Here is a 13,935-nt window from a genome sequence, read left to right on the forward strand (position 1 = left end):
TCCGAAAAGTCAACCATTGACAACCATATGGAGCACAGTTCTACTCCAACACTCATAGGGTCACCATGAGTTAGAATTGACGCAACAGCAACTGGTTTGGTTATTTTTTTATGTACAAATCAATAAAAATGGCAAAACATTCCCTGGATAATTCACAATTTCACACTTTCAGTAAGACTGAGACAATGTGAACTCTCCACATAAAAAAACTGTAAGTCCTTTTATTCTGGATGGCTGGCAGGAGGGACGTGGAGAGGATGGAGGGGTGTTGAAACCCACCTCTTCCCCTCTCCCCAAAAGGCCACTCCTTGGTGCTGCCATTGCCAGAAGGGTCATCCTGGTGGGCCCAGAATTCATCCAAAGAAGTCAGTCATTTCTTCAATTCTCCTTGTCATATAGCATGCAATACATGAATTTTATGTTAAGAAAAGGGATTGTTTATTAGTAATTTCTTAAATTATTAAAACCTACTAAAATTTGATGTTCTTAAAAGTAGCAGACTCCTAGAGTTTACTGATGGAGTCCTTGGACGGCATAAACAGTAAAGTGCTGGACTGCTAACTGAAAGTTTGGTGGTTTGAACTCTGAGTGCAGAGATGCCTAGGAAGAAAGGCCTGGAGATCTGCTTCCAAAAAGTCACAGCCTTGAAAACCCTAGGGAGCACTGCTCTACTCTACACATATGAGGTTGTTATGAGTCAGAAGTGACTTGATGGCAATGGGTTTGTTTTTATTTTTAGACTTTACTGAGGACTCCAAATCAATGTTCTACCAGAAAGTCTGGTCACCATGCAACTCCTAGCAACATCACCAACATCAGACTCCTTAGAAGAGCAGAATTCCCACAATTTGGGGAAAGACTACTGGTCTTTATGAATGTGGCCTCGAGTGAGTCATGGTTTTCAGTTGCTGTGAGTCTTGATTTTAATTATATATTACTGTTAATTTTGTTTCTTTATCAATTAAATTTAATCTGAGGGTAATGATGGTATACAGAGGTACATGTTAACAAAAACAGCATTTTGGACCTATAATTTTTTATAAATTGACATATATATATATATTGTTGTTTATGTATAAATTGCATGCATTACACCTGTTGCTAAAAAAGATATAGCTATATATTTATGTATTTCTTCTGTGCCATTTTGCGGATGATGTTTTGTCTGTGAACGTGTGTTTTTTAAATCACTTGCAACATATTACTAAATTAAGCATAATAAAAATAACTGGGACGTTCATAAATTAATTTGCAAACATTGTTTTGTAACATAGAATTATAAAATTGTCTTATAATACAAAATCATGTGAACATAAGCTACTATTTTTCTATTCTGAAGTAAGGAATAGACTAAAATAACAGACCATTCATAACTGATGACAGCAACAAGTTTATAATAACTTGTTTGGTAATAGCCTTATTCTATATTTTTATTCCTATTTCTATATTTCATGTCACACTGTAATGCTGATGTCATGCTTATTGTTTCATAAAGAAGATATTGAGTCTCAATATAAATCCTAGAGAACTAGGAAGGAGAGGATGCACTAAGCGTGTCTTTTGTGGCCATGCAGAGCCATGCTGATTGCTTGTACTTCCTCTCAATGTGATAGCTTATCCCACCATTACAGATGTCAGATTAATCTTGTGTCTGATTTATTTCATTACAGTCCAAACTCTGTCCATACCTGTTTACTCGTCATACTTTATGTCCTCTGGCATATTTCTCTGCTCACAGTTAGGAACCACATCTATTTGCTAGCAAAAATGAAAAAATAATGACACAATCCTGTTCTGGCAAAGCTGTAGTGAAACAGATGATTTCGTGTGACATGGATGAAAACAAAATTTTTCTGAAAGCAGATGGTAATACCTTTAAAAAAAGGTCACATCCTTTGATCCAATAATAGCATTCCTATAAATCTAGCCTAAGGAAGTAATCATACAAAAATAAATAAATAAAACCAAAAGGCATAAACATGTTCACCTCCATCTAGATAAACAGGAAGCAAAGTAGAAGTCGAACAATGGGTGGTTGGTGAAGTAAACTACAGAATGGCCACTTGATGGCATATGATGTAGCAACTGCGGTGATAATTAGGAAGAAATCATCGTGAGAAAATTATTAAGGAAGCATATAATGTGAAAAAAGCAGAACACACTCTTGTGTCTAATTTGTAGCCTCGACTACATATAACGTTACCTGAGTATGTAGGTGAAGACAATTGCAAGAAAACATGGAAAAATTAATTTGATTTTTTTCGTTTATGAGACCAGGTCCTTCTTTCTATCACCCAGCCTTGCTATTAAGTATAAAATAAACACACTTTAAAAATTTTCGGTATAATATCTGAATAGAGCTTCTTCTGGCCCTGCTTTCTAAGGTATCTGAGATGTCCTGTGGGATATGTTCTCCCTTAGCACAGTCTTCTAGATTTGAAGATTATTCAGGTTTCCTAGGAAGTGCATCCCAGAATTTCTACAACCCAGAAATCCTTCCGTGGGTCCAACTGAATTCCCCCAAAAAGCTGTTGCTTGCTTTTTCTTGTTTGTGTGGTTCTAAAAATGTGGAGGAAAATGCAAACCCTGTCATTAAATGACTCTGGCAATAAAGCTGGTATCGTGTTAAGTGGGGAAAGGTTCAGGGCACACAAGTGTCTGTGTCATGATGACACCAGTTTAGCTTGCATTTCTATTTGTTGAATGTATTCACATCAAAACAAACACAAATAATTTTTAAAACGTATCTATATCTTTAACAAAAAAGACTAGAAAGAAATATGCCAAAATCTTTACAGCGGGTGTTATGATGTGGTGGAAGTTGGGGTAGTTTTTTTCTCTATTTTGCTACAATTTTCAAATTTTCAGAGAAAACGGAAAAGAACTTAAGAAAACATAAAACAAAGCTCCCAAGCCTTGCCTTCTCCAGGCTCAGCAATCTCCACCTTTGATGCTCCTTCAGAGATACAAGACTGCAAAGCGGCAGGAAAGGGAGTGGTTTTAGGGACAAGTGAAGGCATAACGAGATGGAAGCGGAAACAGCAAAGCTGAACCCAAAACTCCTACAATAATTTTCCAGAGGGAAAAAGTAGATGGCTCAATCAATGTCTCCTCTCAATCCAACACACCTTGAACATGAGGCCACCAGAAGGGATGTCTTAAAAATCTCTGGAACTCCAGAGAAGCAGTGACAGAGACACCAAGGCTGGTGGTGTGCCAGGCCTTTCTTCCAAGAGCTCCAAGATGTAGCCCAAATTCACATAATCAATGCTTTCACCCCCACTCCTATCTCCAGCACAGTACCATTAGGGTCTTCTCAATATCAATTACAGAAACTCACCATCAGTCTCTACAGAGTGATAATGACCCCTTTACTCTCACTCCTGTCATTATCTCACTTCAGTCTGAGGAGTAGGCTTCTTTATCACCGCACCCAACCCCCCCACCCCGCCCCAGCTCACATAGGAGGAAAAGGAGTCTCAGAGAAGCGAAGTGACTCGCTGAGGTCACCCAGCCAGTGAATTCTTCAGGGCCAGTGTTTCTGAAACCCCAACCAGCAGTCTTACCAGGCCCTACGCTACAATACCCCTGCCCAACACCTTTGTGACCCTTCACACTGATATATGCCTTGATGCCAAGACTTGCAGATGCCTATCGTGCTGAAAGCAGGAAATTATTCTGGGAAAGCTGAGGCACTTACCTGAACATTAGTGTATCCAGTTGTCTGCGGCTCAAGAGACATCACTGTTCTGTTTGTCAAGGCTCAGGCACAGCTGGTGAGAGGCTTTCCTCGCTCACAGTCCTTCTCACGCCCTCAGATCAGAGACAGTGAGCAAAACTGAGCACCAGCTTGACCACACTTCCCCTTTCTGGTCAGTCATCGGGGAAGCCCTAGACATTGTCACCAGGCAGCCATCCCCTTTTCCAGAGAAGCTGACCTCCCAGGGCTTTCCAGAGGCCAGAATCCTCTCACTGTCCCTTGTTGCTCCCAAGGCCCACCAGACGACCATCAAAATGTGAAAGGGGCTCTGGAAGGGGCCAGGCTTCAAGGTGGAGACTTGGCAGTGTGGTTGGTGAGGTGTCTACACAGATCAGCCTGCCCTGAGCATTCCTGAACAAGGCAATCTGGAGTTCCAGAAGAGAGAGAGGACCCTGACTCCCTCCCAGAGACAGACCAGATAAGAAATCAACTTACGTCTGACAAAGACACCATCCCACAATGGGAGCAGCTCTTGTAAACCCCTTGGAGCGCTGGAAGTGCTGACCCAGCTTCTGCACCAAAGAGGCACAAAAGGCTTCCTGTTTCTAAGTGTGTGTGACAGGATGCATCAAGAAATGTGTCCATTCTCCTTGAAAACAGGAACCAAACAAGGCTGTCGTTTATCACCACCACTCCTATTCAACATTGTTTGGCAAGTCCTAGCTAGAGCAACAAGGCAAGAAAAGGAAATAAAGGACATTCAAATTGGTAAGGAAGAAGTAAACCTATCCTTATTCGCAAATAATATGATACTCTACATAGAACATACCAAATAGTCCACAAAAAAGCTACTGGAACTGATAGAAGGATTCAGCAAAGTGGCAGGATACAAGATTGATATAAAATCAGTTGAGTTCTGTCTTAGTTACCTAGTGCTTCTATAACAGAAATACCACAAGTGCATGGCTTTACAAAGAGAAGTTTATTCTCTCACAGTTTAGGAGGCTGCAAGTCCGAATTCAGGGCACCAGCCCTAGGGGAATGCTTTGTCTCTCTGTCGGTTCTGGGGGAAGGTCCTTGTCATCAATCTTTTCCTGGTCTAGGAGTTTATCAGCACAGGGACCCCGGGTCCAAAGGACACGGGTACTCCTGGCTTTTTGCTTCGTAGCATGACATCTCCCTGTCTCTCTGCTCGCTTCTCTCTTTTGTATCTCAAAAGAGATTGACTCAAGATACAACTTAATCTTGTGGATTGAGACCTGCCTCATTAACATCACTGCCTCTATTCTTGCCTCATTAACATCATAGAGGTAGGAATTACAACACATAGGAAAATCACATCAGATGACAAAATGGTGGACAATCACACAATGCTGGGAATCACGGCCAAGTTGACACACATTTTTGGGGGATGCAATTCAATCCATGACAGATTCCTCTACGTCAACAAAAAGAACTTTGAAAAGGAAATCAGGAAAAAAATACCATTTACCATAGCCTTCCAGAAAGATAAAAAACTTAGGGATACATCTAACCAGGGATGTAAAAGACTTTTACAGAGAAAACCACAAAACAATACTGCAAGAAAGCAAAAGAGACCTCCATAAATGGAAAAACATACCATGCTCTTGGATAGAAAGACTTAACATTATGAAAATGTCAATACTACCCAAAGCGATATACAGATATAATGCAATCCTGATCCAAATCTCAACAGCATTCTTCAACAAGATGGAAAAACTAATTACTAACCTTATATGGAAGGGAAAGAGGCCCTGAATAAGTAAAGCATTTTAAAGAAGAAGAAGGCCTCACACTTCCTGATCTCAGAACCTACTATACAGCCACGGTAATCAAAACAAGTAGGAGGCCTCACACTTCCTGATCTCAGAACCTACTATACAGCCACAGTAATCAAAACAGCCTGGTCCTGGTAGAACGACAGACACATGGACCAATGGAACAGAAGTGAGAATCCAGAAGTAAATCCATCCACCTATGGACAACTGATCTTCGATAACGGACCAAAGTCCACTAAATGGGGGAAGAGACAGTCTCTTCAAAAAATGGTGCTGGCAAAACTAGGTATCTATCCGTAGAAAAATGAAAGAAGACCTATACGTCACCCCATACACAAAAACCAACTAAAAATGGATCAAAGATCTAAACATAAAACCTAAAACTATAAAGCTCATGGAAGAAAAAATAGGGACAATGCTAGGAGCCCTAACACATGGCATAAATAACATACCAAACATAAATAAAAATGCACAAACAGAAGAAGATAAACTAGATAAATAGGACCTCCTAAAAATTAAACAGTTGTGCTCAACAAAAGACTTCTCCAAAAGAGTGAAAAAAGAACCTACAGACTGGGAAAAAAAATTTGGCCACAACACATCCGACAAGGGGCTAATCTCTAAAATTTATAGAAAACTTCAACATCTCCACAACAAAAAGACAAACAATCCAATTACAAAATGGGCAAAAGATATGAATAGACACTTCACCAAAGAAGACATTCGGGTGGCAAACAAACACATGAAGAAACGCTCGTGATAATTAGCCATCAGAGAGATGGAAATCAAAACTATAATGAGATACCGTCTCGCCCTGACAATAATGGCACTAATCAAAAAAAAAAACAAAAAACAGAAAGCAACAAATGCTGGCTAGGTTGCAGGGAGAGTGGAACTCTGATACACTGCTGGTGGGAAAGTAAAATGGTACAACCACTATGGAAAATGGTGTGGCACTTCCTTAAAAAGCTAGAAACAGATGATCCAGCAATCCCACTCCTAGGTATATATCCCAGGAAAAGAAGAGCCATGACACAGACAGACATGTTCCAATGTTCGCTGTAGCATTATTCACAGTAGCAAAATGAGGGAAACAACCTAAGTGCCCATCAACAGATGAATGGATAAACAAACTATGGTACATAAACAAAATGGAACACTATGCAACGATAAACAACAACGATGAATCTGTGAAACGTCTCACAACATGCATGAACTTGGAGGACATTATGCTAAGTGAAATTAGTCAATCACAAAAAGACTAATATTGTATGAGACCGCTACTATAAAAAATGAAGAAAAAGGTTACACACACACACACAAATTCTGTGATGATTACCAGGGATGGAAGGAGAAGGGAAGGAAAATCACCAACTAGAAAGAAGACATGTGTTAATATTGGTGAAGGGAAAGACATTACACAATAAGGGGGAAGTCAGCACAACAGGACCAAGGCAAAGGAAGTTACTGAGAGGAATGTAAGAATAAAGGGCAATCATGGCAATTACCATAACATAGACAACCCTACAACAATGGTATTAACAAATAACAATCTATGGATGGTTATATAGGTAGACAGATACGCTGAAGAGGAGCAGGAAGGTGCAAGGGAGCACATCCACCTGCAGATATAGGTTGGGTTTTGGCTATTACTACATACACATTTGTAGGTACTGCATGTATATAAATACAGACAATAGATTACACAAGGGGCATTTTGCTCTGTAAATTTTCACCTAAAACACAATAAAATATAAAAGAAAAAAAGAAATGTGTCCAGTTTAACCATTTTTACCGAGTTGGTTCACTCCCCAAAACGCTGAGATAGAATTCCCAGTGAGATCACAGCCTCTTAAAATGGGGACTGGGGGTGGGGAAATCAATCAACCATCGTGTTGAACTGGCTGATTCTGACTGAGATGAGCAGTCGTGTTGTAAAAATAGCCAAAGTGGTGTGTGTTGCATCTGCCCAGAATGAGCAGGTTATTACTACTACCCTCAGTAATAATGATGATAACCAATGATGCATGGTAAATGTTTAACAACCAACTGTCACAGAACAAAAGATCCCCGATTTGTGGTGTTTGCTAATTTCCATGATGTAAATACTCTCACCATGGCCAATATCAAGCTACTGATGTGACATCACTGAACGTGGTATTGGGAAGAGGTACACCGGCACAGCACTGAATTGATAACTTCCATTTGTTGAACACCTGCTGGGGACCAGGGTCTGAAACCAGTGTTTTACATCCCTTATCTCACCTCATCTTCACTTACCTGAAACATAACCATTATCATCTCCATTTTATACGCGAGAACACTGAAGCTAAGAGAATCAAGTCTGCACAGCCAGGGAGAGGGCTTTGAACTTGGGAGGAGGGCTCTGTCCATTTGCAAATCCTGTACTCTTTCTTATTAGAGTAGCTCCAAAGTTCAGCTTCTCAAAAAACTTCCCTTAAAGCAAATTTAAAAATATCTTTGGAGAAGTGAATAAATGCTTCTATAGGTAGATGGCACCCTCTGCTAACAAAGCTGTGACTCAGTGGTTTGTATTTCATTCATTTATTCAATAACTGATTCTGCTAACCCTTTGGAATGGCCCTGTTCACTCTAACATGGCAAATTCCACAGACCTACTGTTCCTCACATTGCTATTTTGCACAGCAAGATCAGAATTCTAGGCCCAGTTTTGCCAGCACATTCTTATGTGAACCCTTCCCCTCTTTGAGCCTCACCTTCCTCATTTGTAAAATGAAAGAGTTAGACTGATAAGCATTAAGTTGCTCCAGGGAGTCTGCCATCAAATCTCTTTTCTGTTATTGTCTGCTTTCCTCAGCTGGTAAACTCCTTGAGGGCAGGATGCCTTGTCAACTACCCTCCCCAACCACGCCACCCATCCTAGTCCTGGGCACAAAAGAAAATGTCCGGTAGTTGCTCGTTGACTGAGAAAAGAAGCTTGGTCATCCACGGACAGAAGTGAGACACCAGAGGAGATAACCTCATCTGAACAAACTTGAGGGCCTACTGGGCAGCGCAAGGGTCAGAAAAAAAGACTCAGATCCAGCACCTGCCCTCAAGGAAGTGGTTCAAGATACAGAAGAAAAATGGAGACAAGATATAAGGTAGGGAGAATGGTTCAGTGCCGTATGGGAGGAGAGTCCTAGTTATATGCCCCAGTGGTGAAAGGAGGAAGAGATGGGTCAGACTTCATGGCATTGGAGGTGGGTCTTGAAGGACAGCTAGGCTCTAGACAGAAAGTCACGGGAGGAGATGTGAATGGTATTTGAGTCAGGGTTCTCTGCAAATGTCAGAAACCCAACTTAAATTAGGTTAAGCGAAAAAGGTAACATATTGAATCATATAACTGAGAAATCCAGAGGGAGCACTAATTTCAGGCATGCCTGGGTCAAGGAGCTCAAGTATTGTCATAAAGAGATGTCTCTACATTTCTCATCTCTGCTACCCTTTGTGTTCCCTTGATTTTCGACAGGCTTTCTACAAGTGGGAGGACTATGGCCAGAACAGCTCTAAGCTTCCATCCTACATGCTCAGTGACTTCAGTCCAAAGAGGCTACTTCTTGTAAGCTACTCACAAAAGAACGTGTATTGTATGATCTCACTCACAGAAATATCTAGAATAGGAACATACATGGAGACCAAAGTTTATTAGTGGTTACCAGGAGCAAGAGGAAGGGGGAAAGGAGGAGTCATTGTTTAGCAAGCATGATTAATGTAATTGACATCACTAAATTCAAGATGTGAAAAACATTAAATTGACAAACGTGTTATATATATTTTTACAACGATTAAAAAAAATAGGCTACTTCTTTCTCAGTAATTCCAGCAACAGTGCCAGGACCAATGTTCACTTGCTTGCCCACCCCTGAGCCAATCACTGTGGCAGAGAGGTGCTGTACTTTGACTGGCTAGGTCTGGGTCACGTGACCACCCACGGAGTGAGGTTAGGGTCGGCTCCATGTGGACTACAAGAAATTAGAGTTGGGGAGGGGGTTTTCCCCAAGGAAAATCTGGACGCTATTACCAGGAAGAGGACAGGGCAGGCAGGAAAAACAGATGTCCACTACAGTGAGTATTCCAGGTGAAGGCACCAAGACAGGAAAGTAAGAAGCATATTTGGAAAGAACAAGTCCATTATCTTGGCTGGAAGGTGAAGTATAGGTGGAGGTATAGGGGGAGAGATGAGTGTGCCGTGTCAGTGACCTCGTGAACCAGACTTTCAGTTTGACTTTAACTGCAAGGCAACAGGGGAGTCATTGAAAGCTCTAGAGTGAAGAGATGAACTGACAGGATCTGTGTTTGAAGAAGATTCATCTAGCAAGAGAGTGAAGGAGGGAATGGGCAGAGGGAGCCTGAAGGCAGAGAAGGCAGTGAGGAGGCTGGTACTGTGGTACCCAGGAGAGTGGATGAGGGCTAGAGCTAAGGGAGCAGCAGTGGGGTTGGAGGGTAGGAGTCAGGCTCCAGAGATTCAAAGAAGAATCAACAGGGCTTCATGTTCATTGTCTCATGGGTGTGAGATTGGAATTTGGTTGCCTGGCAGTACAACAATTCTTTAAGAGAAAGATGGAACAGGAGAAGATTGGGGTAGGGGGTAGCAGGTGAGTTCACATTTGGGCATGTTGAGATTGAGGACCCTGGGGGACATCTAGGTGGAGGTGTCCGGACAGAAGCCATATATTCCAAGAGAGGGATCTGCGTTAAGACATGGCATTTTGAGATTTGGAATATGTCATGGATTGAATCGTGTTCCCCCCAAATAAGTGTCAACTTGACTAGGCCATGATTCCCAGTATTGTGTGATTGTCCACCAGTTTGTCATCAATGTGATTTTCCTATGTGTTGTAAATCCTACCTCTATGGTGTTAATGAGGCAGGATTAGAGGCAGCGATGTTAATGAGGCAGGACTCAATCTACAAGATTCAGATTGTGTCTTAAGTCAATTTCTTTTGAGATATAAGAGAAGTGAGCAGAGAGACAAGGGGACCTGTCTGGTCATGTTTAGTCTTCTTTCTGCATGTCTGAAAAGCCACTTCCAGATCTGGGTGGCAGAAGTCCCTGAGGGCCACAGACGTGCAGTTGGTTAGAGGAGGTCAAGGAGAACAGAGCATGCCCTCTGGTGGTTATCTATGGAGCTCTCCACCTCGCAGGATTCTGGTCTAACCCTGACCTCTCAAAGGGCATGGTAGGACACTCACGAATTTTACCTCTTAAATCCAGAAAGTCAGAGAGTATCAGACCGGAAGAGACCCAGAAGGGCATCTATCCACCCTTTACCCACAATTCAAGTCTGTGTCAACCACCCACCAGGTGACACATGACTTCAGCTCTGTTGTTTCATCTCACCAAGACCTTGGTGTCGTCACTACAATGAAGGTCTTGCCACTTGTGCTACTTCACAAGTATCAGTCAATCCCTGTCATGGGAAACAACTGAAGAAATAAGGCTGTATGGGCAGAAAGAAGATTTCAAGGGGTTGTGATTTATGCCTTCTAATCTCAAAACTGCTGACACAGGGAAGAAGTTTCTACTTGTATTGTTTGTCATGAAAATGGAGAAGCAGAACGTCTATGGAAGAAAGCCTGTGAGGTGGCAGTTGGCACCACTGGAGGATGATATGGATTAAACTGTGTCCCGCTAAAACATGTGCTGGAATCCTAACCCCTATAGTTGTGGATGTGATCCTGTTTGGAAACAGGGTTTTCTTCGTTATGTTAATCAGATCATGTCAGAGTCGGATGGGTTCTAAATCTAATTATTTCTGAGTTATAAAAGAAGTAGATTAGACACAGGGACACTGGCACACAGGGGAAGACAGATGCCATGTGAGGATGGTCTATAAGCCAAGGAACCAAGGAATGCCTGGGGTTACCTACAAGGAAGGTATGGACACAGCCAAGAGCCTGATTTGGACTTTTAGCCTCCAGAACTGTGAGAAAATAAATTTCTATTCTTGAAAGCCTCCCATTTGTGGTATTTCTGTTACAGCAGTACTAGGTAACTAAGAGGGAGTGGTCACCAAAGATGAGGCTTGTAAACATAATTTAATGTAGTTAGGTGCCTGGAACTGTAGGACATGGGTAACCAGGTACAGAAGAAAAAGCTCTCAATTTGGCAAACTCAAATTCGAGTGAGGTCCTCCTAGCTATAGACTGAGTGGCTGTTTCCACTGTACCAGGCGACATGACTTGAATGGAAAGCCCTCTCTTATAAATGGTTTTAACACTTTCTCTTGCCTTTCTATTGTGCCCCTTCTTCTAGTCCAACAACTTCATGGTTCAAAGTATCACAGTTCATGGCCATAGTTTGAATAATGGTTCAAAGTATCAAATTACATTGACTTGATGGGGGGGGAAAGCACTAGTTTCTATTTCGGGCTAGGCTCTGGGGTTTTCCTTTGGAGACTTGTAATCATTGTCTGTCCCATGAAATGACTAAGTAATCAGCCCAAGGCTTTGCTCCATATTCTCTGCCACTCAGGAAGCTTTCCTGAGAGCTTACCCAGCCTGAAATGCAGACAATAGTCAGTCATTGGAGCAGGGACCTCCCTTACACTTTCTAACCACGTCTGAAGCTGCCCCTTGGGTATACATCCTCCATGGGAGATCAGAAGTGTTTGTGTGTCTGCACTGGGAGAGGAGGACAACCCTGGGAAAATACCAACAACTGTGTTGCATGAAACCATCTGTTACTACTTTTATTTGGTCAAATATTTACTGAGTGCTTACTATGCACCAGTCACCTGGAGTACAATGGTAAACAAGACCTATTCCCTGTCAAGTGACTTGTAGGGATAAAGACAAGTAAGTAGATTATTACAATAAGGATAAATGCTATAATGATCACAACAGAGAGCCCAAAAATAGACTTCAGTATACTTGGGAATTTAATATATGATAGAAGTGGCATTTCAAATCAGCATGGAAATGATGGATTACTCATTTCATGGTATTGTCTACTCACTCTGAAAAACTACAAAACTAGATTCCAATCTCATTTCTCACAGGAAAATATTCCAAATATATCAAAGGTTTAACTTTAAAAGATGAGATTACAAAAGTACTAGAAGAAAATATGGGTATCTTTCTCTTTTTTGCTAATCACGGATGAGGAAGGACTTCCTAAGTTTGCTACAAAACCAGAAACTATAAACGAAAGAGTTGATACATGTGATTACATTTTTATAAAAATTCTAAAGAACAAGAGAATCCTGATACATGCTTGAAAGATAGATGACTAAATGTAAAAAAAAAAAAATTGATAATGGATTAATGTTCCTAATTTGAAAATATCCCTTACAAGTCAATAAGAAATAAAATGAACACTATTTTGTTGTTGTTAGGTGCAGTTGAGTCGGTTCCGACTCATAGTGACCCTGCGTTCAACAGTTGAAACACTGCCCAGTCCTCACAATTATTGCTATGTTTGAGCCCATTGTTGCAGCCACTGTATCAATCCATCTCATTGAGTCTTCCTGTTTTTTGCTGACCCTCTACTTTACCAAGCATGATATCCTTCTCCAAGGAATGGTCCTGCCTGATAACATGTCCAAAGTACATAAGATGAAGTCTTGCTATCCTCCCTCCTAAGGAAGGGAGATTGCATGACAGAATTTTGCAAGACCAACAACCTATTCATTGGAAATACCTTTTCAACAACATAAACAGCGGCAACTATACACGTGGATCTCACTAAGACAGAATACACAGGAATCAAATCGACTACGTCTGTGGAAAGAGACGATAGAGAAGCTCAAATCATCAGTCAGAACAAGGCCATGTGCTGACAGCAGAACAGATATCTATTTTAAGAATAGAGAAATGGGCAAAAGATATAAACTAGCAATTCATGAAAGACATACAAATGATTGCAAACATGAAAAGTTATGACACCTCACAAATAATAAAAGAAATGTGCATAAAGACAGTTTATGGTGAAAATTTAAACTGATATAGTTTTTCTAGAAGGCATTTTGGCAATATGTATCTAAATGTAAAATGACTGTACCTTTATTTCAGCAACCCCAGATTTATAAATTTATCCTAAGGAGATACCTGGATAAATGGCGAAGAGGTTTAGAGGAGTATTGTTTATAATAGTGCAAAATTAGAAGCAGCTTAATTGTGAATAGTGTACTAGTTAAATACTTTATTCCAGGGAGTACTATGGAATCAATAAAAATGGAGATGTAATTCTATATTTATTGCCATAGAAAAGTGATCACAACATATTATTGAGTGAACAAAGCAGATTATAAAACAGCATATGTAACGATTATGTAAACTTGTATACTTAAATCTATGTCAGGAAGTGTCTTAGTCATCTAGCGCTGCTACAAGAGAAATACCACAAGTGGATGGTTTTAATGAAGAGAAGTTTATTTCCTCATAGTCAAAGTAGGCTAAAAGTCCAAATTC

At 40.8% G+C, this 13,935-nt stretch overlaps 1 protein-coding gene across 2 annotated transcripts in view; it reads right to left on the reverse strand.

The window, feature by feature from the left end:
- Window positions 1-4,265, reverse strand: part of SCIMP (SLP adaptor and CSK interacting membrane protein) — a 29,004-nt gene extending 24,739 nt beyond the window's left edge. Inside the window, exons 1-2 of one of the 2 annotated variants that reach the window (XM_023731122.1) lie at window positions 4,196-4,219; window positions 3,701-3,813 (exon numbers count right to left, since the gene is read on the reverse strand). In XM_023731122.1, coding sequence (XP_023586890.1) covers window positions 3,701-3,742 — 42 coding nt within the window. In that variant the 5' untranslated portion in view covers window positions 3,743-3,813; window positions 4,196-4,219. Of the gene's footprint in view, window positions 1-3,700; window positions 3,814-4,195 lie in introns of both variants that reach the window. The other variant, XM_012555462.2, reaches the window with a different exon arrangement.
- Between the last annotated feature and the right edge of the window lie 9,670 nt (window positions 4,266-13,935).

Source organism: Trichechus manatus, unplaced genomic scaffold, assembly GCF_000243295.1.
Source record: "Trichechus manatus latirostris isolate Lorelei unplaced genomic scaffold, TriManLat1.0 scaffold00040, whole genome shotgun sequence".
NCBI lineage: Eukaryota > Metazoa > Chordata > Mammalia > Sirenia > Trichechidae > Trichechus > Trichechus manatus.